Consider the following 26679-nt stretch of genomic DNA (forward strand, 5'->3'; position numbering starts at 1 on the left):
TGATCTTCTCATAGTAATTTCTAAGCATTATTGATCTGATAGCCCAGGGTCTGCATACAGTGAACCAACATCAGTTAAAAAAAATAAGACAACAGAACGACTCAGTGTATTGTAAGCAAATCTCTGAGACATCAAAAGTAAAAACCACTCCATAGGAGATGAGGACATCAATAGATTTGTAAACAAGAGAAAAAGAATAAGACTCACAACGATAGAAAGAAAAGTTGTGAAACTGTCCATTAGCCATTTTCTGATATCGATTGTTATCAGGATTTCAAAGAGAAATGAAAATTAATTCAATTGGGCTAATCGTCAAACAATCAGATTACAGGGAAAAACTCTTCCCCATAATCCTCAAGTTGTCTCTCCTATCATCTATCTACATATGCTCATGGTTTGGGTGCACATGCCCAATCTTCTTCCCTCACATACACACATAGCTGGTGTGAAACACTCATTGTTTATTATAATTAGTAAATTACTCTATGAAAGTGATTTTGCTCTGGGTGTAATGGGTATAAAAAGGTGAAGAAAACAATATGTTAATAAGGTGCTGTCCTTTTTTTTTTTTTTAAATCTAGTTTTAAGTTTGTTGCCCTTCACTGTCATTGAATTACCTCTTTATTTCTATTGTAAGAAAATGCAAATGAACATCACTTCTGTAAGTAAGGCCTATTCACTTCGAGTCTTTCTAATCTGAATAACCATGGATTGTTTACTTCTAGCCTCTCTTTGTACAGATGTCTTTCTACGCCTTTAATTAGGTATATTACTGTTACAAATCACAGCCTATTTCAACAAGGTATTTTACTGTTACTGGAAATAAACAGCCTGCAGGACAAGATCCTTCTGAAGTGCCTCACACACTCTTCCCTATTCTTGACCAACTTAATAACATGTCACCAACAATTTTTGTCACTTTCCTTTTTCAGCCACTTATCCAGACAATGAATAAATATATTTGTCCACTCTGCTATCAGGAGATAGCCTGTGACACTATACTTTAAATTATGTTATATTTTTGCCACGCTGAAAATTGGCTTTATATGCTTTCTTTTTTTTCTCTTCTTTATCCCTCCTTGCAGAATTTATTCACCCTCATTTTTCTTTCTTTACCAGTGTCTGATTGTTAAATTCTTTCTCAACATACACAGTCAGAATTCTGTTTTTTCTTCAGAATTTCATGCAGCATTGGGCTGTTAAAGTTGACAGGCTGCACAAAAATCACTGCGACCACAGACATAGTAAATTAAGTTGCACTATGTTGGTACTTCCCATCTCCACATCACATACTGGTTGCCTATGATGAGACACTGGTGTTTACAGAGAAGACATTAACCTACTTTGGCTAGTAATAGCTGGCAAGTGAATTCAAAGATAGTATGTTAAGATAATCAGACAAATATAAGAAATTATTTAAACTAAATAAGTGAACATCAAGGAACACACTTTTCTAAATACAATGATGCTTCATATTTTGAATGACTTGAAATCTTTGGATTAATCTTTAATTGACACATAACATTGCAGTTCCCACAAGTCATTGGAGCTCCCAGATTTTCCATTTTACCTCTACATTCTAAATTCTTCAGTCTGAACATATACATATATATATATTTTACTTCCCTCCCTCCCTTATTTCTTCCTCAATATAAAAACATAGAAATGTATTTTTTCAATTTCCTCAAATACTGATACCTTCAGAAAAACTATACAGGAACATTAGCTGAAAGTAGTAGCAAAATTCTGAATCTCTCTCTTTGTGGTTAAAGACAAAAGTTATTTTTTTCCCCACTATCTTGTACTTAGATAATCTATTACTGTAAACATTTGATTATTATCTGAATGAGTTCCCAAGAAGAGAAAGAAGTTATTGTGATTAAGGCAGCAGAACGACATAGGTCACAGCAAAAGTAATGACTCCTACTTATATCCATGGAAACAACAGCTACAAAGAGCACAATAGCACGATTTGATAGAACAAATTCTCAGCCATAAAACTCTATTTTGCAACACAGTCACAGTTAGCGATGCATTTTCACCAACAATGGACAACATCCTGGATGCCACACCCATAAAAACCTGCACTGGTGAAGGCGACTCGCTGTCACCACTGCTGAAATGCACCACCCATCACCTCATTGTGCTCACACTCACTGTTTGGTCTCCATAAACATTCAACAATCATCAACAAATACCAATGGTGGACATTTTTTCCATACAGAGGTATTCAGTTCCAGCCCTTTGCTTCATATGCACTTCCACATCATACTGCCCCTCTGCTGCCATCTGTCACAGAGTAACAACATGTATTTGAAGGTTCTACTTCTACTGCCATACCACCAACATCTACCTCTGACACCATGGGCCAACGCAATAAAAAAAAAGACATCAGTTTTGGAGAAGTCCTCATATATTTTAGTGATACAAAAGCATAAGCCAATTGTACCACAAGCTCTCCTGATAATTAAAAAAAAGTAATTTCTTTTGGTGCCTTTGTCCTCCTTTATGCCATAGTAATAACAGATGTATTAAAGACAAAAGACCTTCCCCTAACTCAAACAAGATATCTCAGGGAAATGAAGAAATACGAAGAATAAAATTTTTCTAGGCTAGCAGGTTCTGTCAGTTTTCCCCACCTTCAATTTACTTGTAACCAAAATAAAATAAGAATGTCAGCAAGTTCATTACAGAAAGAAAATCAGATCATCTGGATTTCTGCCAAATAAAATTTATTTGAAGAAAACAGGTGCTTTCTGCATGGAGTTTGTCAAAAATCCTGCATTTTAACCAGAGATAAAAAGGACTGACAATGTTTTGATCACAGATATTTATCTGATAAATAATAAAAATGAGCACATCTCCCACACTGGAGAACAAGGATGGATATTCACACAGAGCGGTGAAACTCTGCTTCAATGCTTACAAAATCCAACAACACTGAGTAAGACAAACCTTATTAAATATATTTTACACTTGAATGGAAAAACATAATTAATTATTAACTAGTGTGCATTTAATTAACATAATGATTGTGCAATTAAATCAAAATAAAAATTTAATTTGAGACACTCTAAGTACAAGGAGATTAAGGAAAAAATATGAATATACTGAGTCCTTTGTTTTCTGGACTGAGGCATCCGACAAACTATATTCATCCAGAGTTAGCAATTTAGGTAGTAAAATGTTCTCTCACCTGGCCACAGGAAGCAAAGAAAGTCAAATAGGAAGAAGTACAGGAAATTTCCTCTACATTGCAAAAACAATAAGCAGAAAGGAGGCTCTATGATATTTCCCAATCTATGACATAGACATATAGACTATGTTATAATATTTCTTCATGTCTTCGTAAGACAACCCTTCATACAAAATGGGCTCCAGCTCCTGGAAGACTTTGCAAGAAGGGTATTTTCATTTGAAAAAGGTTTGTTTATTTTAAAGCTACAGATCTGCAAGTTCGAGGTGTCTTAACAAATAGTTTACCCTCCCAAGCACTTGCTCTGCTCTTTCCCTCTCACTTTGGCGACCCTCCTCCTGAAAACATCACTACTCCACTACTCCCCATCTACCATAGCCAGGTAGATGAAGGCATTCTCTGAAACACCAAAAGCAGCACGCTCATATGAGGGAAAGAATTTCTGTCAGGGTGAGACTGGGAAGGTTAACAGCCAGCTCACTGCAAGGAGCTTAAAATAATCCCCAGTTTATAAGGCAAGGACTTTCTTGCCCAAATTCTGAATAAAGATCCACTTCGTGTGCCTGTGAAACTCCTAGTTTGAGACACGTATTGCCAGCTGAATATCAGGAGAGGTCACAGGCAGCTCTTTTTCTGCCATGTCTTGACAACAATCTCAGGCTATGATGAGAAATAACATTTTCCTTTTGTTTAAGGACAAGCTACTTATTGTGCTCTCTATCTGCACAGTTACAGATGCACATTTTTATTTTATTTAGTTTTATTTCAAGAGCTCTGGCACAAGTAGGCCCTCTGCTTTTAGCTGAAGCAGTATGCTAGTCTGGAAAGCAAACAGTCTAGATTCTATGTAATGGATTTATTTCTTAAGCATTTTATTTGAATCTCACATCTAGTGTATTGCTAAAGAAAAAAAGCTATTCAGAAGAAAGCTTGAATTCTAAGTCTCCAGATCTTTAATAAAAACTACAGACATCTCGTTAAAAGTTATAATATTATGCAGTGCCCTTTACAAGGTGCAAATACCATTGTTAATATCATTTACTAACAGGAGAAAGTGAGTCCTTTAAGCTTTGGGTTTAAAAATCAATTTTACTTGGATCCTATTTAAGGTAACGCTTGAAAATCAAACCTCAGTTACTACAAATTCTTTGGTTTTTCCACTACTGAAGGAACAAAAGTTCTGGCATCTCCTTAGTAAGCACAATGACAGACATGTTAACAACATTAGAGCCCACACAAAGCACCAAGTGCAGAGTTAGGTCATTACCTGTTACGTTGCAAAAAACCCGGAGCGGTCCAAGTGGTCCACTTCCGTCAGAATCAATGTAGAAGAAATCTGACGTCTTTCCTTGGTGCCGGTAAGCCTCACATGATTGTTCATAGATGGCTTAAAAAGAGATACAGAAAGAGAAATTGTAGCACATAAACAAGGGGAAAACCTTTTAGACCTAATAGCATTGCTTGAAACACTGCTGTAATAAAAACTTTTGATTCACTGCTGCCTCGCATGTGAAAATTTACTGCATTTGGACCTGAGTTTGTGCTCAGACTCAGGCATGTAGGTAACTGGTTTCATCAACTTCAGTAGATGCTGCTTTAATAACACGAATGTTGTTCTTATTTTTAAGTACGTAAAGGAAACAGACACTAATTTTCAGACATGTCCCCATTCAATTAGGGGAGTGATACATGCATCCACATAATTGTATGTCAGATACATACATACAAACACACATATATATACATGATTTACTACTTGGACAAGCACTTAAGTCTTGTCAACATAAAGGACATATTTTTGTCAGTCCTCTGCTTCCCTGTATCATTTCAACTACTCCAAATAAAAATAAGCCATTTATTCTAGCAGAAAAGCTTGAGTTCAGATGTGTTCTCCATCCAGGGTAACATCTTGATGCTTTAGACCTATTTTTACACAACCAGCTCTTCCTCTCTGCTTATCACCATTCTTCTTTTGGAGTATAACTACCTATGACACTCCACTTGATTAGCAAAACAAGCTTACGATTTTTCAGTTGTTAACAAATAAAAATCACAGGCTGCCTTAACATGTGAATCAGAACTTCCCTTTTTCTTTCTTTGAGACAGTTATTTGGATGACACAGTATCAGAAATGTAAGCAAATGCTCTTTCAGTAAGCTTTTGAGTGCTACCAGTAACAAAACACACAGAAATCCATTTGGCTATCATTTCTGGCTGCTGCAAGGTCAAAACTATCTTTTTTTCTTACCCTTAATTTTATGAGCACACTTTAACCACTATTTGCACATTCACACATCATCGTATAGCAAATACATGAGTTATACAGAGTGGGAGATACCCAAGGGAACTTATGAATAGGCCATTTGTAAGGCACTTGTAAATCTTTTCCCAAGCCCCTTCAATTCTTCAGGCATCAGAGCGGTACAGTTAAATTTGATATACATAATATTTGCTGAGTTGAGGTCGTAAATAACTACGGCAAAGTTCCCAGTGCCTTTCATCTGGAAGGATCACAAGATTTGCAGACTGAATATAGGCAGAGCACCACTTTTTAAATGTCGTCAAAGCCTCTCCAGCAGAAGGCAGCATTTGCTCTGCACCAGCAGGAATAGTTACTTTTTCTCAGAGCCGTGCATGCACTAATTGGCATTCCTGTTTCCCCTAGTTTCCCTAGAGGAAGTTTCCCTGATGAAGCAATTTTCAGAAAGACTTGAATGGCCAACCTGAACCAAACTAGTCTGACTGCTGACTCATTTATCTCATCATAATGAGAAAGCTCTACAATACATAATCACTAAGGTTTAAACAAAATCTGGAAATGTCTTTACTTCTGCCAACAAAATCTAAAGGGTCATACCAATATGAAGTGAATGTCACCAAATCAATCACTTGTACCACTGGCTTAAATATGTTCTTGCTCTGTACATTTCTTCTGACAAAAAAAAAAAAAATCTTTGGCAGGCAGGACACCCCTAAGTGCTAAGAACAACACTTCCCTTCCCAGAGTTACAGAGTTACCAGCATCTGGTAGGAGAGTGCTTTAGCTTATATCCATTCTATCATGAACCAAGTTAAGAAAACTTCTTCCTCAGGGTATTAGACTGATGCAAAGAGTACTGTATGTCTATGAGACCTATACATTCCCACAGCTGGTCAAAAGTACAAATTAAATATATATGCAATTCCCAAGCCAGAAGCTTTTCTTCTAGTATTCATAACTGGAGAAGCAAACAGGGAGTTCATAAGTTGTAGAAGTGCTGACAAAAGCAACAGGGAAACAGAGGGTTAGGAGAGAAAGAGTAACAGTCGATTAAGTAAGCAATTGAGGAATCTTGGTTTGATCAATTTGCAGAGTTCGCAAACTGCAGTTCACTTAGTGAATTTGCTGTCATCATCATTACAGGATGCTTTATCTTGTTTCATTAGGGACTATGCCAATTACTTCCCCTGAATTGTTTGGTGAATATTTTTGAGACAAAGGATAGCACAAAGAGCAGATACATAAAACTAATACATTGTCAGTGAACTGCCACAGGTAGAAACTCATTCTACATCATAAACTTTTCATTCCTAAGCATTTTGCTGCTTCTTGACTGTCATTTTGGCTGGAGTTCAGACACACTTTTTTTTGAATTAATAAGGAAAGATGTGAAGATTCAGCCATTAATAATATGGACAGATACCAACAGAGATGATCTATTCACTTTAGATGGCCCCTTTGTCACTGCATCTTTAGGGAGAAAAAAAGGCTGAACAGAGCAAGAATTCAGGCTAGAGGTGCTCAAGGGGCATAAATCTGAAAAGGTGTACAAGTTTCCATGAAGTTAGTTATGTCTACCAGAAGAAAATCAATTCTGCAATGTTTTTCCTTTGGTTATATGAGAATCCCAGCAGCAGATATTCGGGAGGAGTAGAAGTGGGGAAAAGCTAAAAACGTCAAGATCTGGTACATAAAATATATTCTAATTATCACAAGTTAGAGAATAATTGTTTAACTGTACAGTTTATTTTGTGGCTACACATTGCAAGTTTTGTACACCAGTACCTTAAGCAATAGGTACTGAGCTCCTCTAAACTGGATGGGCCATTGCTTTCAGATTTTCTTTTTTCCTTCCTATTTTATGCTATATAGGAGAAAAAAATATTTGAATGATATGTTCAGTCACTGGCAGATCCCCTCTCAGACATTTCATGTGCATCACCCATTCCAAATTCCCCTCATCATTTTTGCAGGCTGAGTTGATTGCTTCAGAATAAAGTTACACAATTCCATTTGCTGCAAAAGGCCTTATTACTCCATTGACAACAACATGAAGCTGCCTTATGGTTCAAAGAAATACAAGATCTCTTCATAGTCATTCGTCATGTTATGCAATCAGAAATGTCACACAAAAGTGAAAACCAGACAGTCAACTGTGACTATTAAGATCCCAGAGCCTTAGCTTTGAGAATTGCCTTCAGATTTATGTTCTACTTTGAGCCAAAGTTCTCTGATGTGATGAAGATGTCGTCGTTTGGGGAACAGCAGGAAATAATGACTGCAGTTGTCATTAAAAAGTCACCACTCATTTACACACACAATAGGGCCTAACTTTCACAAAGCAAGCAAAAATTGTAATTATGGAGCTGCTGAAAAAATGTGTACATTTTAATGTCAAAGAATGTATGCAGTAATTACACCTTTTTTAATAATGGAGAGCATTTCATCTGACTTCATTCTGAGTAGAGCTTGTCAACAGTTCTCAAGTATTATTTTAAATTTTAAATTAAAAAAAAAGCTATTCCTTTTCTGAAGCATTTTTAATAGCATTTACTTCACACTTTCAAGTTTGTTTACATATTTTGAAATGTTTACCAAAGTGTGTCTAAAACAATGAAAAAATAATGTTCTTTACAATCTGCTCATTGGAAGCTAATTTTCTCATTAAAATGTTTAAACATGCACTTCTTGAAAACCTTTTTAAAAAATGAAACCTTTAAGATGCCATTGGTCTCAAAGAACCAAGATCAGTGTTTAGATCTTACAGCCAGGTATGGCAGGAAAGAGTATTTGGTAAAAGAATCAAATTTACTAAGAGAAACTCGATATTAGAAATGTGTTTTACTTAGTCATATTTTTGCAGCTCAAATAGGGCAGTACTCGTTAAGGAAATTTTTAAGGACTACTGCAGTATTTTACAAAGAAATCTAAAACCCTCACAGAGATATCACTACTTAAACTAATGCAGCCTGAGAGCCTCATCCTTCATACCAAGAGCTGCTTCCTTAAGTGCTGTATATGCTCTTGCCTACTTGCTAGTACAAGCCGTGCTGATGTTCAGATGTACACAGTATAGACATAGTTCAAAATGATCCATCTTCAGAGATAGATCTCAGTCTTAAGTAACTCAAATGACACTAGCTTTTCAGACTAACTCCTCATTCCATCCAAGCATTAATTCTGAACACCTCTTTGTTCAGTGATCATAATTGCCATCTTTTCCTTTTGTTCTCACTTTTCACCTTCCCAGGTGTTTAAGAAACGGTATGTCAAACTTTGCTCAGCATTTATAAACACTGTTTTTTTCAGTCAAAGCAACATCGCTTAAATCTACATTGTTTCTTATATCTCCAGAGATATAAAGATTCATGAGCTCAAAAATTGAAAATACGGTCCAGTACTGAACTAAGATGTATGCATTCCATATTTCTACTTCAAGACTCTACACACACTACGTCCCTATGGAAGGCTGCTAGCCAAACTGTAAATATGTGCTTTGATTAATCAAGGTACAAGATGTAGATTCATTATTCAACATTTCAAAGCCAAAAAGGATTTGAAAGCCATTTTAACAAAAAAAAATTAGCTACAGAACTCATTTTCTAACTCCTGTGTCAAGTGTCTTTATGGTCAGTACACACAGAAACTTTCTGCTCCGAAAAGTCAAGCCCTTCTTAGATCAGCTCTGCAGTTGAAATTTCAGGCTTAATTCAATACACTGTGAGAGCCTGACTGGTTTTAAGCGTAAGCAATTTCATCAGTGTTCACTCTGAAGTATTTGAAACCTGTTAATCCAGCTGTTCTAATTACTGCCCTTAAATCAGAAGAGATTCTATCCCCACTGAGCTGCAATAACAGCGAACGTCTGAGCACAAATGTTTGCAAGGTCAAACTTTTCAATCATTTCCAATAAAAGATGTTTCTATCCAGTTTTGCACTGACAATCTATTACTGTATTGACACTTGACCCCAATCCTACTTTTGCCCTTATCAGTTTGTCTGCAGTCAAGTTAGCCTTCACTAAGCACATACTTGCTGTTTCATTACTGTGCTCCTTGCAGGTAACTCTTTAACAGGATTCTTTAGTAGTTAACAACACTATTTCCTCTGCCTCCATATTTCTTACTTAGAAAACCTCCCTCCCAGACCACTTTCACTTCATTTTCCCTCCCTGATTCTGTCTCAGCAAAAGGGAAGTCTGTTTCTCGTGCAAAGAACTCATCTTCGGCAAATAACCCCTAGGGAGCAATATGTTTTAAGTCTTTGCTCTTCAGTGAAATAATTAACTTGTTATTCACCCATTAGACTCACCCCTTGGGCACTGGATCCAATGCAAAGGTTAAAGCTATACTTAAGACTTCAGTTTTACTATGGGAGACCAGGCAAGGTAAATCTCTCTCCTTCACCTAGATTACATTGCTGATAAAGATAAAATCAAGACTGTCAACTCCAAATCACAAGCAGTTCTTTTTATTTTGTTTTATCAGACAATTTTGGGTTGTACTGGTTATGACTATCAAAATGGGCCCTGCACTATTTCTCTTTCTCGACAGAATTCTCATAATCTAATAAAAGCAGCTGATAATTTTCAATTACTCAAAGACAGATTATCACATTTTATGGTGATATAATAAGTTAACTGTATCTAAAGAACTTTATTTCTTGATGCCATTGGTATATGCTGACATTGTTCAGTTCCCAGGTAGGGTGCTGCAGAGATGCATGATGCTTTTACCACACCTAACAATTGCACAATCATGAAACGCTGTAGGCAGGATAAGTTCATAAGTTCATAAGTTCATAAGTTCATAAGGTTGGAAAGGACCTATAAGATCATCTAGTCCAACCATCCTCCTATCACTATCTCTACCCAACTACTAAACTAAGTCCTTTAGCACCTCATCTAAACGCTTCTTGAACAGCGCTAGGGATGGTGCCTCAACCACCTCCCTAGGCAGGCCATTCCAGTGCCTGACCACTCTTTCAGAAAAGAAATGCTTCCTGAGGTCTAATCTAAATCTTCCCTGGCGCAACTTGTGGCCATTCCCTCTCGTCCTGTCATTACTTATCAGGGAGAAGAGGCCTACCCCCTCCTCACCACAACCCCCCTTCAGGAAGTGGTAGAGTGCAATAAGGTCTCCTCTGAGCCTCCTCTTCTCCAGACTGAACAATCCCAGCTCCCTCAGCCGCTCCTCATAAGACTTGTGCTCCAGGCCCCTCACTAGTTTTGTTGCCCTTCTCTGAACACGCTCCAGGGCCTCAATGTCCTTCTTGTAGTGAGGGGCCCAAAACTGAACACAGTACTCGAGGTGCGGCCGTACCAGAGCTGAGTACAGGGGGATGATCACCTCCCTGCTCCTGCTGGCTACACTATTTCTAATACAGGCCAGGATGCTGTTGGCCTTCTTAGCCACCTGGGCACACTGCCGGCTCATGTTGAGCCGAGCATCAACCAACACCCCCAGGTCCTTTTCCTCTCTACATTCTTCAAGCCATTCTGCCCCAAGCCTATAGCATTGCATGGGGTTATTGTGGCCAAAGTGCAGGACCCGGCACTTGGTCTTATTGAACCTCATCCCATTGAGCTCAGCCCAGCTGTTCAGCCTATCCAAATCCCTCTGAAGGGCCTCCCTACCCTCAGGCAGTTTGACACATCCTCCCAGCTTTGTGTCATCTGCAAACTTACTGAGGGTACACTCAATTCCCTCGTCTAGGTCATCAATAAAGATATTAAACAAGATGGGCCCCAAAACTGACCCTTGGGGGACACCACTCGTAACAGGACGCCAGCTGGACTTAACTCCATTAACCACTACCCTCTGGGCACGGCCCTCCAGCCAGTTCTCCACCCAGAGAAGAGTGAACCTGTCCACACCACGGGCTGCCAGTTTCCTTAGGAGAATACTGTGGGAGACCGTGTCAAAGGCCTTGCTGAAGTCCAGGTAGACTACATCAACAGCCTTTCCCTCATCTACCTGTCTGGTCACCCAGTCATAGAAGGAGATGAGGTTGGACAAGCACGACCTGCCCCTGGTGAACCCGTGCTGGCTGGGTCTGATCCCTTTATTGCCATGCACGTGTCGTGTGATCTCCCTCAATAACATCTGTTCCATAACTTTCCCTGATACCGAGGTCAGGCTGACAGGCCTGTAGTTCCCCGGGTCTTCCTTACGGCCTTTCTTGAAGATGGGAGTCACATCAGCAAGCCTCCAATCTTGTGGGACCTCTCCAGATAACCAGGAATGCTGATAGATGGCAGAAAGTGGCTCAGCAATCACCTCCGCTAGCTCCCTCAGCACCCTTGGGTGGATCCCAAGGATCCCAAGGATACATACTGATGGATCACTTGAGACTCATTTCATTACTTCACAAAACTTTACACCTTCGTTGCAAAACATAAATATAACTCTCAGACCAATAACTGTTATTATAATGGAATCTCAGGTGAAAAAAATTTCTTAGAACAGAAAGTCCAATAAGACCTGGGGATCCTGTTTACATATGCAACCATCCATGACCTGACCTTGGAAAAGTTGATATGCACAAATGCTCACCACAAACCAAATTGAGCATTCTCAACAAAATTCTCAGAGCCCTTGAGAGACAGACTGGAGATGGCTATTTCACCCTCTGCTTATATACCTCCAAGTCTGACAAATTTGCTCTTGCAGGCTCAGAATAATGAGCATTCAGTCACCGATTTTTCTAAATAACAAATCAAGTAATGTGCAATTGGAGGTTTCTTCTATTCTTATTTCAAGAGCAGAAGGATTTGTACAGGCTATGAATTCTGGGAATGGTTGTTATTCTTACCCCTGTAATACAATTGGCTTGTTAAATGCCAGAAAATGAAATCTATAATCTCTAAAACTGGATTTTGACAGCTCTGCTATTGACAGACTAATACAGTCTCCACTCTGATGTGCACAGATGACAGATGGCTTATTTTACCTTTTAAAAAAATGTATTCACTCATCTGATAAATAATGTGTTATTTCCACAGATAGCTTTAAAGAGACTTCTACTACAATGTCGCCTAAATGGACATCGGGAAGGGAACCTTCCATTGTATATGGGATTACACCATTTCCTGTAATTCAAGTGTATTGGGTAGGGAAAGGTCAGGTTAAGCCCCAACCTCTGCTGCTTCCCCACTGAGGCTTGAAAGTGGCTGTGTCAGACACTTGCCCTCCGCAGCCTGTGGCTGATGCAGGGTGACCTGCATGTCCTGCTGGGCTGAGTGCAGTCAGACAGACCTATGTTGTTAAGAGCAATGTTGGAGGGAAGGTAGAAATTGAAAACTTGCAGGACACCAAGCATAGCATTTCAGTCTTATTCTTAAAGTACTGGCACTTGTTGGGTCCACATCAGTTGCCCAACAAAGGCAGCCTTCAAAGGGTACTGATTTAGTTCCCTACATATTCTTATCAGCAGTCACATCCCAAAGTTACAGCATTATATAAAAGAAAATGTCAGGAAAAAGAAAAACTTATTTTTTTAAACAAATGCTACTGAGAAATGAAGATGTACAACTCAGATTCACAAACTGAAAGGAGAACAATAGTAAGACAGTAACTTAGTACAAAATAAACAAAGAAAATTCATATGTCAGAAGCATGATGTTAACAAAAATACGCAGGAACATCAAGTAGTGCACCAAGGGCTTGATATGAATATGAAACATGCTTTTTTTAGTTAAAGAACAGTGACATTTTTAAATATACATGGAAAAATATATTCCCAGAATCTCTGACAGGACAATTGGCTCCTCAGGACATATAAATTACATGACCAGATTCACTGTTAGACATCTGGCAGATTGAAACTCTCTGAACTTTGACTGCCAAGCCAGTGAACTGTAAACATCTCCCTGCTTTGAAACACAGGAGAATTACCAAACCCACGGCTATCTCTTTAAGATGCAATTGCAGCACTGCTAAGGCTCTGGCTAAAGTTATATTAAGTTCTTCAGATAAAAATTATATATTCAGTAAGCATATTAGTATTAAAAAATACATTTTCAAAGCCTGAAGTTGTGTTAAGTTTATGTCATTAGCGACTTTATGACATTTCCATTATTAGATGGATCTCTTCTCCGGCAATTACCTGGGCCAATAAGACACATGCCTCTATGTGCAAGATAGATCACACACCAAAGCAAACATCCAAAATTAAATTACATTTTGTTAATTATCACCTTGCAAAGCTTTGGGACGTGTTGTCATCCTCAGAACATGAAGAATAAAACCATTATTTTATATTTATTATTATCCTTTATATCAATGTTCAGTATTCTTTGGAATAAAAAAAGACTAAAGGTCATCTTGAAAACTGTCATACATAAAAATAACAGAAATACAGAAGGGAAAGATGAGGCTTTCTAAAGGAGTAACATAAGTCACAGAAAGAGGATATTACCAATCATTACCGTGCAATAAAGTGATAACAGTCTGTATCTCAGGGCTATTTCACACTGGTCTATTGCTTTTTCTGTCACATGGTAATTACAACCAGATTTAAGAGCATGAAAGAGATGACTGTTCAGGTTTTAAACTATGACCTTTCAATTAAAATGTTATCTATACATCTACAATTCCTCTCTCTGTTCCTTTCTCTCTGTATGTATACACTTATAACTCTGACCTAGTGAACATTGCTTTTCTAAGGTAGGACAGCGTCCCACTGGAGCCAATAGACAAACTGGCTCATGGTAGAGGTGGTCCCTGCCACAGACACCCTATCAATACAATGCAATTAATCAAATACTCAAAAATAGCTCGCTCACTGTTACAGAGGTGAGACCACTAACTTAGATTAGACTAGATGTCACAGTATCTGAGAGCAAAAAGTAAATTTTTTCCTACCAGGCCTTTTTTCCTACGCTATTTACTAGCATCAGTGTTTCTATCTAAAATGAAAAAGCAGAAAATGAACATTACATTACTATCCACTTTGCCATGGTTCACATGTGTAGCAGTGAACTCCAGTCAGTAGTTGATAGATCAGTAGGCTGTTGTGTGTGGTGTTGAATACAGAATACAACTAGCAAAGCATCTCTAATTAAACTTTTGACACAGCTAATCCTCTAACCTATGTAAATAAAAGCTGTGTGAGGCATATTTAAAAGATAAACCAAAAATCAAAACCAGGCATTTTACAGGCTCGAAACAAGATTGTATTCTCAAAGCACTGTCTTAAATCCAGATCAGCTCAAACAGCAGAAAGTGAACTGTAGTTTCAAGAGAAATAAACCTTATCATTTCATTATAAGGTACAGATTATGCACCTTTCAGTATACCTGCAGATTGGACATTATTTCCAACAGAGGCAGAGAAATCAAAGCACAGTGAAACTCATAGATGAGCATGTCACAGAGGTTTATTCCCTGACTTCTTATCCCTTTAAACTGTGGGCAGTGAAATGAGTACCTGGGGGAAGTCAGCACAAGCTCTACATTTCACACTAAACTGCATGTCCTCATCATTGCTAACCTGTGCTGTGGCAAGCTGGCAAGGAGACATGAATTGCATGGGAAGGTTTCAGGATGAGAAGTAAATCCAAATCCTGTTACTTCAATGGGGTAAGGGGATAGGGAAAACTTGGAAGGTGCTGGTATTATTCCAAGTGACAACTTGTGAAGAAGAATTAGCAGTTACTAAACAGAGAAATGGACTCAATGCACATCAGCACAGTCAAACAACCAGTCAGATAAACATTCACTCTCCTCCTATATGTTACTATGTTATGTTATGTTACCAAAAAACACTGAAGGATTTTAGCATTTTTTAATTTGTATAGACAGCTAAGCTCAGAGAAGAGGAGGAGTAGGACTAAACAAGACTTCAAGGTGAAACTTGTCTGATGTAGAACAGCTAATTAAAGGAACATGATCCTACACCACTTTGTTGGTGGCCCCTCATCCAGATGAGGTAGATTGTCCCACCTTCTGTAGGAAGCTACCAGAATCAGAAGGGATTTTGAATGAGCAGGAGGATACCTGAGGTTTTCAGCACACTGATTGCCTCTGGAAAGATTATATCTGGAAGGATTATATGTGTAGATCAGCTTGTTTTTTATATTTATTTTGAGATGTGCACTTCTGCTCTTCATCCACACGTCTTGAATTTCAGCTACACCTATTTTGAGTCATGACAGACACAATCTTGTTCCGCTTATCTGGCATGCTCACAATTGTCCCAGTTGCGTCTTCTATCAACTTACTGTTTTTTCCTGCTACTGTATACTTCCCTTCTGTTGTGTCAAAGGTGAACTATTTATCCTTGTTTTTCACAGCATATTACCAACCAGTCTACCTGTCATGACTCTGGCATTTGTCCTGTCAAAAATGTCAAGACTTCTCTGGCCACAGCCTTATGTTTCTCAAACAAGCACATTATTGCTTTCTCCTGCATAACTCCTTCATACCTGTGAGCATCCCATTTCTTCCTCTTTTTAATGCACCTTATTAATTTTTGCCTACAAGGAAGCACAGTCATAATTATGTATCTGGTAGACTAAAACCACCACCTATGATGCTTACAAAGACTTACTGATATTCCATCATATGCATCAGAATGTTTTCTGCCCTCAGAAACTTAAAGGGCAAACTCTTTAGAGCAGGTTTAATTATACTTCTATTAACTGTTCTTCACAGTGGGATCCAGTGTGGCCCATGCATATTTGGAAGAAACCACTTAGATTGCTTATTTATGGACCACAAAACACATTACTCTAAACTTTACAAATGAAGGTATACATCAAGGTCAATATATCTTCAGATATCACTTCTTAAATGGTAAGATCTCCCACTCTGAGCTGATAAACCATAAATCAATTAATTCTGATTCACAAATATACATGAAATGGTTCTTCTTGAAACCAAGGCAAGCTTCTTAACAAATGTCATAGCAATGAGAAATAAAAATCACACTGATGGAACTCCAGAAGAGGGGAAATCCACCTGACAACAAAACTATTAATGTTAAATTTGATTTGCAGCAGACTGCCATTTAAATCTTTCCACTGTCACTGCACAAACTTATGCCAGAAGGGCAGTTTTGTATAAATAAATAAGTAAATAAATAAAATCAGAATGTTACTAGTTCAATTTCAGGCCTGTTAGCCTTTGTGTTCTAGTAAAAATCAAAACCTGTTGATGTAATGTTTCAAAACTTAAGAAATTAGATGCTTTACTTTGATAGAACTACACTGAATTTCATGATTGGAGGAGTTGCCTGTACAGTGAGTATATTCTGGAATCATACTGCGATCAGATCTGAGGCTTTCATTCAGACTGCTGCAAGCTACTCCTGTATGTCAACTACTATCAGCTGAAAGCGATAAAGTCTCTTGTTCTGTAGGTTTCTTATCAGCAGCCAGCATTTGCCCACCAGCTTTGAAATGGTTTCATCACACATCTCAAGCAGATGAACGCATTCCTCCAGTTTAATGTTGCTGTTTATCAGTGTTGCTTGGTTTACAGGACTGCTGGCTCCACAATCCAGCGGAATCAAATTAGCTGTTGATAATATGGTTGTAAATAAGCTCAGCAGCTGAATAGCTGTAAATCGCATGTGCACAGCTTGATCTGCTGCAAAGTCTTAACATAGATCTGCCCGAGAAACTTTTTGAGTAGTTTTTACATCAGTGAACCTTAAATAACTGCAGGTTTCTATCTGCCTTTGGGAGCTGAGGGAGAGCACAAATATGAGTTCATAGAAGTATGAGGCTTTACTAACTCCATGCAAATGTTTGTGGGGAGAACTAGCCATCAATCAGTCCTCAGCAATAATGAGATGATCTCCTCCTTCAGACACAAGTCACAGTGAACTGATGAAGACGCAGTGAACCTGAGGCCCTGGACTAACATGATATTTCAAATGTACACTAATAAAAGTTAGCATCCTTAATCAGAGTTGATAGTCATTATGTACAGGTTCCTTCCTGACACAGGAACCTTCTCTCTTGTCATTGAGCAGTCTCACCATCTACGTACCAAGCATTAGTTGGTGTAAATATTCCCCTAAGGCCTCAATCATTACACATGCAGTAATTTGGGTTTGGATGATAAGAAGAGGAGAGATGCTCTTCAGAACAACAGAAACACTGGGCAAACAGTAATCCCTCTTTTCTAAACTATAAACATCTTTTTTTTTTTTTCCCACATCCTTCATCTGACTTGGTATAATCCAGCTGATTTCTGTACTGCTTAGCTTCCTTTGTACTTACAGTGTAGTGTTCAGGTGCTCTCAAATTGGAAAGCAAATCTGTGAATAGACCTCTCAACTACCTCTTCCATTTACTGCAGGCTCCACACTACAAATGGTGTCATCATTAATTAGCAAATCATCAGGAACTTCAGAATTAGAATTAGCTTCAAACCACTATCTTTCATTCTCTTCTGCTTCTAATCTGAACTGGGAAAAATGCATCTCTTATCAGTCTCATCTTATCTGTGGTCTGAGTGTTCAACAAACACCTGGAGAGGTTACAGCTGTATTCCTAGAACTGTTATGCACCCTTTTCCTGCAGTTTTACCTTCATTTTTTTTCTTTTTCATTATTTTTTTTTTTATTTTTCATTTAGCTTTATGAACTGGCTTTATTCTATTTTCTCCTTTCTATATTTTTATTAGAATTACCAGCATGCTGTGTTTGATACATTTTTAAAAGTCTTTCAATCACCTCAATACTCATTGCAGTGGATTTCAGTAGCTGCATGCTTCATGTACTGCTAGCATTTCAGATCCTGTATCCTTGCTAATAGCAGCAATCTAAATCGTTCAGCAAAAATGCCTGCAACTTGAGCTTCAAGATAACCTACAAGAAAGACGGCACATACACCCTCCATTGCCTACACATTTGGTGCAAAATTACAATAGAAGATAGACTAATGAAAACCGAGTAATTGTTATATCAGACATCCATTACTGGTACCAAAATTGACATAAAACCCCAACAACAGATGAAAACCACCCAGCTCCACCTAGCTAAATTCAACAAAACATCTGGTAATCAACATGCCTGTGTTGTGTATGCAACATAAATGAATGCACGATCCTCCAAATCAATGTATGAAGTAGGAAAGAATGTGGAAAACAGTTAAAATTAGCAGGCTTTGTTTTCTCCAAAATATTTGTTAATAAATAAAGACATTTACAAGTGGATTTCTGTGGGTATTCCTAGACCAATTCTTGACCTGCTATAGGTACATCAGATCATATTGCATCCTACAATTTATGATTAGCTCTCACAAAGCTCCTGACTTACTTTCACCTTGACATCCCAGCAGTAGTAGAAAACACTGAGCATGTGGGTCTACTTACAATTATGACAGGTCGCCCCTGTGTAACTTGTGTCATTGCAGTCGCAGTAAAAAGTGGTCCAGGACTGAGAGCATTTTCCTCCATGTTCACAGTAGTTAGGCAAACACCTGATTAGAGACAGTTTTTTAAAAGGTAATTAATTATGAATAGTTCAGTAAAAATAATGTTCAAAAATCCCCACAAAACACTACAAAAAGAACTGTCTCTCTTTTCCATTCAGGGAAGAGTTTCCCAGAGCTGAATCACTGTGTAGTACCTGAAATAATTACTTATTCCTCTGATCTTTGATTCACTTCAAACACAGGCATTGAAGACAACAACATTTCATAAATTCAATAAGCAGGTAAAGATCACTCTCAAAAAAATATTCAACTTGTCCTCCACTCGTTAGCAATTAAAGTGCCACAAACTGAGAACAGAAGAAGAGGACAAATAAAAGGTGAAAATGCTACTGAAATCTTGTTTCAAAGAAGAATCCCCAGTTCTCTCATTAAACAGGGATCATTACTGAAATTAGGTTGCATTACATTTTGTGGTAACGCAAATGACATGAAAATCTCAGAAGTGAAGGGAGAAATATGCTTCAATTATGAGTTCTGTATATTCTCTTCCTTGTTTTAGTTGGTATGCCTCCAAAGTATTATTGCAAAACAAATTATTAAAAGAAGAAAGTGGCATAGCAGCATGCAACTTGGGATGTGAGCAGAAACAAAAGCTGTTGGAGATAAATTCAATCTCTGAGACAAGAGGTGAATGCTAATCTGAACGACAGCAGTGTAAATGCATGCAGTGTAATGGAGTTATAGTAGCCTACGTGGTAACAGAGCTTATTGCATTGTTCATCTTTTCTTTCCTTCTTTGTTTTTGTTTTTCTCCTTACTGTATATTAGATAATCTCTTTTACACTGTATGTTGAGTAACTTGTTTACACCACTGATTCAATTGTGATGGGTGGATAGAAAACAATCAATCCACCTCACACATGTCAACATTTCATTAGGGTCTGCTTGGCTGTAAACAGAACTTCAAAATCCTTTTTATGGCCCAGATATTTCAGCAGTGTTAGCAAGCAACAAAGTCACTGAAGCTACCTCAATTTGTACTAACTGAAGACCTCACTTTCTTGTAGATCATCTCATCACAAGCAAAAATTTTTTTGCATTTAACTGACTTTAATTGTGGTTTTCAGCCCATTTCTTTGAGAATCTTGACAATTAAACCACATTTCTGTGGAAACAAAAAACTGACGTATCACTAGTAGCTGTTGTCCTCCAGTCTACTGAGTCCCACTATTTATCAGCTTACTCAAGTCCAAGGCAATTTGCAGCTGCCAAACTCTGACAACAGAAAGAAATGCTGTGTGCAAGTACTTGTGTATATGTACTTGTCTGCATATATGTGAGAATCTGAGATTTGTTCTAGAATTCAGATTTACTCAATCATAATTTATACCATCATGTAATTACAAGGATAATATTTCATATAAGAGATGACTCCATTTTTATTATTACTTAATCAATCGTTATTACAGACATTATTCATTATTCAAATACTAGAGACGTAAGAAATTCAAGAAGAAAATATGTTATTTATAACTATCAGTAACATCTATTGAAGCAGTTATAAGATACATTGCTCTTACAAAAATCACCTTTACAGCTTCCACTAAACATCGGGCTCAAATATAGAATGAGGAAAGAGAAGTAAATGTAGGCCCAGTTTTCCTGCTCACCAGGGAGTTTTTTGCAGTGTTTTAAAGAACAGCTGGTTGAAAACTGCAATGTTGAACAAGAGCTGCACTGCAAGGGAAGTAAGAAGGTGCATCTAAAAGTCCAACTTGTCTGTTTGTCTGTAGCAGACAGCATTTCTCATGATTTTTATTTGGACACTTTAGGAAACAGATGAAAGGGATGAGCAAAGGTGTTGGTTTTGCTCATCCTGACAGGGAAATCTGAGAAGGGGTGACATTTAGGTTTTTAATGGTATGCTGCAATATCTTCTAGCCAGAAAAGTGACAGCTTAGGTAGTCCCTCTGCTGTTAGATCTCATGTTGGCAATGGAGAAGAAATTAAGCTGTGGGTCATTTCTGAAGTAAGCAAGAGCAGCCTATGGGATTTCACAAAGGGGACTGGCTGGTGCAAGATCCCTCAATACATCACTTTCTCATCTGCTTCTTCCCAAGGGCTGAAGAAGATACACAGTGGCTGAACAGTCCTGCAGTGAGATTTCCCCTGGAAATCTGCTCATGTTTATACTTTCATCAAGCCTGCCTTTGCCCTCAGAATATTGCCTTCGCTTCTACCAGCTCTTTGGTGATAAACATGCATTTGTGTAACTGCGAAAAAGAAGTAGCTATATTCACATCATGGGGGTGCAAGAAATGGCTGATGTTTATAAAACTCTTCAAAGAAATAAAAATACCAATACTTTATCACCATAATTTACATTATCAGTGTATTGTTCAAACATTTTCTGCTTATTTTTAAGCTATCCCTTATTAATTAATCCCACATAGTAAAGCTAATTACTAGTCATTTGTGGCTTGCCAAAGGCCCATTAGCCATGTTTATTCCATTAGAACAACCATCTTTTAAAGGCTTTACAAAATGGAAGGTCACTTCCCATTTCTTTTTGTCTTATGAATGCAGATGCTCTTTCTTCCCCCAACAACGCACAAATCACAAGTTAAACTAGTCATGTAAGCTTTTAATGATATTCATAAATTCAGAATTAAATCTTTTTTTATTCCTTAGTCTATTTGCTTTAATTAGCACCAAACATACTGATCTTGGTTTTGGTCAGATAACTAACCCTTCTAAGAGCTTAAGAAACAAATTTCTTTGCAACTCCAATAATTACCATAATCCCATTCTAACCGTGCAGTTGTGTTCTCATTAGAAACAAAATTTATACTAATTAGCGGACAAGTCTAAATTAAGAAATAGCTATGATTATAATTAATCAAGGCATGGATAAATAATAGGTTGTTTTATTTGCTTATTGTTCTGGATCCCTATATTGAAGGATATGAATACACATATATTAAAAATATAGATTAATATTTGCAATTTAGTGGAATTAAGCAATTCTAGCAAAGATCACAGTGGTATCTTAGAAGATTCCATAGACAAAAATTTGCATCAAGCAATTTCTTACCTATCTGTAATTGAAAGGACCACAAAAATTGACTGAATTTTTGTTAGCATGATAAATGGAACGCTTTGAAATTTAATGACTTGCCTAAGACATGTTATGACAGTCCAGGGACTCTGATCTTCTGGATTCCAGATTAATTCATAGAATATCTCATGGTGAATGAATCTTATTAAAATAAATAAATGAATGAGCCAAATACATTTTTCCTTCCTTCAGTCAAGCTACAAAACACATACGTTAGCCATCTAAGAGAGCAATAAGCAAAGCCTGCACAAAAGCATTCACTATCCTTAGTTGAAACATCTCCAAAATATATGTGCCTCCTTTGAATTTAAAGCACAAGCTGCATAGATATAAAAGGCAAAATTTGGCCCTTCGATAGGAGTGAGGAAGAAACAACAATGGCAAAATTACTTGAGTGGGAAGGCTGAAGGGATTCTACACATTTCTACACTTACTGGAAATAAAGCTGGTACTTTCATAAGCACCTCTCACATTTTTTTATAGTCAGCACAACACATTCTGACTACCCCACCCTACATTCCTCTCAAATAAAGAGGGAGAAAAAGATAACGGAGAGGAAGAAACAGTAACCAACCAAACAAAAAAATCTACCATCTCCAACAAAAAAAACTCCAGAGGGCATACACTCTACATATTAAGATACTCAGTTTGCATCATTTTGAGGTAACTCAATAATACTGTAACAAGAAAAGATTCAGAAGTGAAAAACATCTTTTTCAAGGCAGCATTTGATTTTAATCACTGCCAATTCATGTCCTCTCAGTATGTTTTCATGTTTGAGGCGACTGGCTATTTCATGTTAATCAACAACGTGTTATATTAACAGTGATGATTTTATATAGTTGGTATGCAGGTACAATGAAACTCATGGTGATATCACAACAATCTACCTTTGCTCTGATAATGTCTTCCCACTAAATTCAGTAGATTCAGACCAGTAACACAGCTTTTTGCCTTGCTCTGTTGAACAGTGAATTTGAAACTCCTTCCTGAAGTATATTTTGGATATAAGAAATGGATTCAAGGGAATCCCAAACAAGTATTTGGAAGAGAAAAGTAAGATGAAGCCACAAAAAAAAATACTACAGTGACAAAGTATAACAACTTCAGGGATTTACCAAGGAGAAAATTAAATATTAGACTTCATTAGAAAAGAAAGTTCCCCGAAAGAAGCACATCTCATTCTTGCCTTTCTCTGGATGTCTGTTTGTGGCAATACTGTGAGCTAGATCTCCTTAAATAAAGGGAGAAAAGAGAACTACTAGAACACGAAGAAATAATGGCAAAATATTAAGTCTCCCAATTTGCACAATATCTTTCTTTTCTCTTGGTGTTGCATTTTGGGTCATTTGAATAATCTGTCACAAAGACAGTTTTCTCTTATTTCTGAGACTGACAGAACTTTTAAAATATACAGATTCTCTTGTTGGACTCTTTGGTTCTCAGCTTCTGCACCTGAATATCACTGGGAGACCAACATCTAGAAGATCTGAAGTTGATGCTAACTGCCCACAGGCTCATCAGAACTGTGGGAGGAGGCTGTTCTGGGATTGATGCAAGTGAGAGGAGAAAAAGCCTATTATCCATGCTTAGATAAAAGGCATTTTTTCAGCATTTCGTTGCTTTGTTGTCAGAACACCTACATTTTTAATAGAGGTAAATGTGCTGACAGTTTGGCTTGGCATCAGCAGAAAGGTTTTTATATGAATAAATCTGAACATTAAAAAAAAATAAAAAAGACAAATAAACCATCCTGTACAGACAGCTGTTCCACTTAGAATTCATCATTTTACAAAGCAAAAGCAGAAAAACCATCTGCAAAAATCAAACAAACAAACAAGGACGGGATATTTTATTCTATATACATACCCACAGTCAGCCTTTAATATAGCACGGGGTTGCACACTGCATGATTAACAGTGGGAGTAATCACTACTTAGGTCCCCCTAGAAACTGAATGTCACATGCCAGTTAGATTCCAGAAGTTACTTCAGAAGCCCCCTAACAACCTTAAGACTGCCTTCTTTCTACACAGAAGCCTCATTCAGTGACAAACCCTTTCTGCAGCATTATTGAGGAGGCTCTCCACTAGGTATCAAAGACAAAAGGTAGTAACTCCAACTCCACCATCTTCCTATACATATGGGTCATCGTAGGCACAGGAAAGTGTATCTATGAAAGCTGTACTAATTTTGGTAATTAGCCTCTACAGCATTTGCTAAACACATTTTAAGGATCAGATTTTAGTTACCCTGTGCTGGTGCCAAATAAGTGAAATCTGAATTCAGAACCATTTTCTTAAGCAAAGAACAAGACTAAATTAATGTACAGAATGTCTGCAATTCAGACACAGGATATGAATGCATTATGATCCTATTTTGCTCTGAAACACAGTGTATCTACAGACTAGTGAATCATTTACAGTCTCAAATCATTGTCTTCTGCAGATGGAGCTGCATGTATGAAATAAAGTTGGGGAAGACAAAAAAAACTTTAAAATTTAGTCAGGATAAGCAAAATTGATTCATTACATTGCCCAAATAAACTGAATATTAACTTTTTTCAATATTAGAGACGAAGGACAAGAAAGTGCCCCTTCTTCAGAAGTAGCAACTTATAGTTGTGATTGATTATTTTACTGTTTCCTTGTACAAACATTCTTGTTTCATAATTACCACAGAAGGAAATCATTTGATAGTACAAAGCTTATATAGCAGACCAAGAGCAGGGAATTCTTCCACATGGTTTAATTTCCTTCAATTGTCAGCCAGACTGTAAGCAGACAGAGAGAAGCTCTGTTACCAGCTTTATTATGCAGTCAAGTTTAAGTCTTAGATTAAACCTGAGAAGATGTGGGGATGTTCTGCAGTACTGCAGGGATTTAAATTCTGACACTCAAATTTTGGGCTGGCTCAAATTGGTTTCATTTACTCAGTCATGCTCAGTTTTACTGAAAATCCTGCCCTTCCATCCTAAAACTTGTGTGGTGATGTGTGGGTTTCCAAGACTCATACCCCAGAATGAGCAACGTGTAATGGTTTCATTGATTCATATGTTTCTATGTTTAATTGATAATGTAGGAACATACATAAGGGAAAAGATTCCAAGAGATTCTCCTTTTGCACAGAATGCCATGTATTCCCCTACCTTTAACACTTCTCTTTTTTTTCTTTTCCAGTGCACACTGATCTTTACAAGCAAGTCATTAACATACTTTTTCATATTTCCCCATCCTATAGCACAGTTTGGTTTAAGGATTTTACCTCTTCCCTTTCTATAACATTACTTCCAGTATTTTGCTTTGTTTTTAATGAAGAGGAAAAGTTAAATTTTTCTAAGGAAAATTCAATGAAAAAGAGCAATTTCTAATAACATTGAACTTGCAACACACAAAGCAAAGGGACGTGGTTTTAGAAAATACCAAAACAAACATGGGAAGGGGAAATTCTTTGAAATCCTGTCCTCAATTTCTTTCATCAAAATTGAAACTGAAAGGATCTTCAATTTTCTTATCTGCTAGCTGTAAACATGTCCATTGGAGCCTACATTTGAAAGAGGCAAGAGAGATAAAAAGAGAGGAGGAAGATAATCATTCAAAGAACTGACACAAGAACAGACAAACTCTATTCTGAATTATCTGACCCCGTAGCATTTCAATGGAATAATTAAAACAAAAGATCCATGTATTCCAGCATCATAAGGTATGCTGTTTCAAGCACTCTTCTGACAAAGTTGTAGACTGGCAAAATTAAAGTCTACCTTTCAATTTATCCAGAATCTATTTTTTTTCCAAAAGTGGAAGAACGACATTCTTTTTTTTAATGTCATCAATTCATCCTGGCTTTGATCACCAGCCAAATTCAAGGAGTGTGAACTAAAAAGGTCTGACTCATTGCTATAAAACCAAGAAGTGAAATGTTAAGAGGACCTCATGGAAAAAAATAACAGGGCTGTGAAATAATTGTCACTTCTGCAGAAAAGACACTAAATACTGAAAACAAAACCAATAGAGAGAATTAAAAAAAAAATCATGCATTATTATGCAGATATTTATATTGTAGTGTATGTTATATCAAGTGCTTTTTCTATCCTAGCCTGGGACTCTAGTAAATAGAATTAAAACTCACTGGACATAAATAGGATTTTTTCTCATTTGCATGATCAACTACAAAAAAAAAAAATAATACGAAGTTAGGTTTTGGCTGTAGGACATGCATTAAATCTTAGAAGAGGAAGAGATGTGGGAAATGCAAGAAGAGTTTATACTTCTATTGGATTTATTCTAACCTGCTTCACCTGCAATAGTAATTAATTTCCCAAAGGTCTATTTTGACAGTACAACACACAAAGTAATATTAAGTTTAGTACTAAAAGAAAAGAAGAAAAAAGTCAGAAATTATTATTATTTCTTACAAGTAAAAACTGATAATAAAATCTAATGGAATCTACAAACTAAGTATGCAAAAAGCAGGATTTAAAAGGTCAGCCCTATTTGGCAAGAAAAAAGAACACGAAGCTAATTTATTTAGAAAATATTATGAGGAATTTTCACAGATAAAACATGGGCAGGGATAAAAGAGTAGGAAATAAAGGACACTATTTTCTTCCACTTCTTTGTGCTCTATAACTCAAGTAGCACAGGGATGAAAACTCATGAATCAACTCAGTATGCCGCTCCCTAATGAAGTAAACTGTTAATGCCAATCCCATTGCAGTGAT

At 37.3% G+C, this 26679-nt stretch overlaps 1 protein-coding gene across 1 annotated transcript in view; it reads right to left on the reverse strand.

Annotated features, from left to right (window-relative positions):
• The window catches only part of CNTNAP5 (contactin associated protein family member 5), a 196581-nt gene that overhangs the window by 82078 nt on the left and 87824 nt on the right, over positions 1–26679 (reverse strand). The window contains exons 12-13 of the mRNA XM_065751312.1: positions 18781–18887; positions 4464–4583 (exon numbers count right to left, since the gene is read on the reverse strand). Coding sequence (XP_065607384.1) covers positions 4464–4583; positions 18781–18887 — 227 coding nt within the window. The remainder of the gene's footprint in view (positions 1–4463; positions 4584–18780; positions 18888–26679) is intronic.

The sequence above is a fragment of the Cyrtonyx montezumae genome, unplaced genomic scaffold (genome assembly GCF_038088225.1).
Source record: "Cyrtonyx montezumae isolate F1298 unplaced genomic scaffold, pur_monq_1.0 scaffold_7, whole genome shotgun sequence".
NCBI classification, from domain to species: domain Eukaryota; kingdom Metazoa; phylum Chordata; class Aves; order Galliformes; family Odontophoridae; genus Cyrtonyx; species Cyrtonyx montezumae.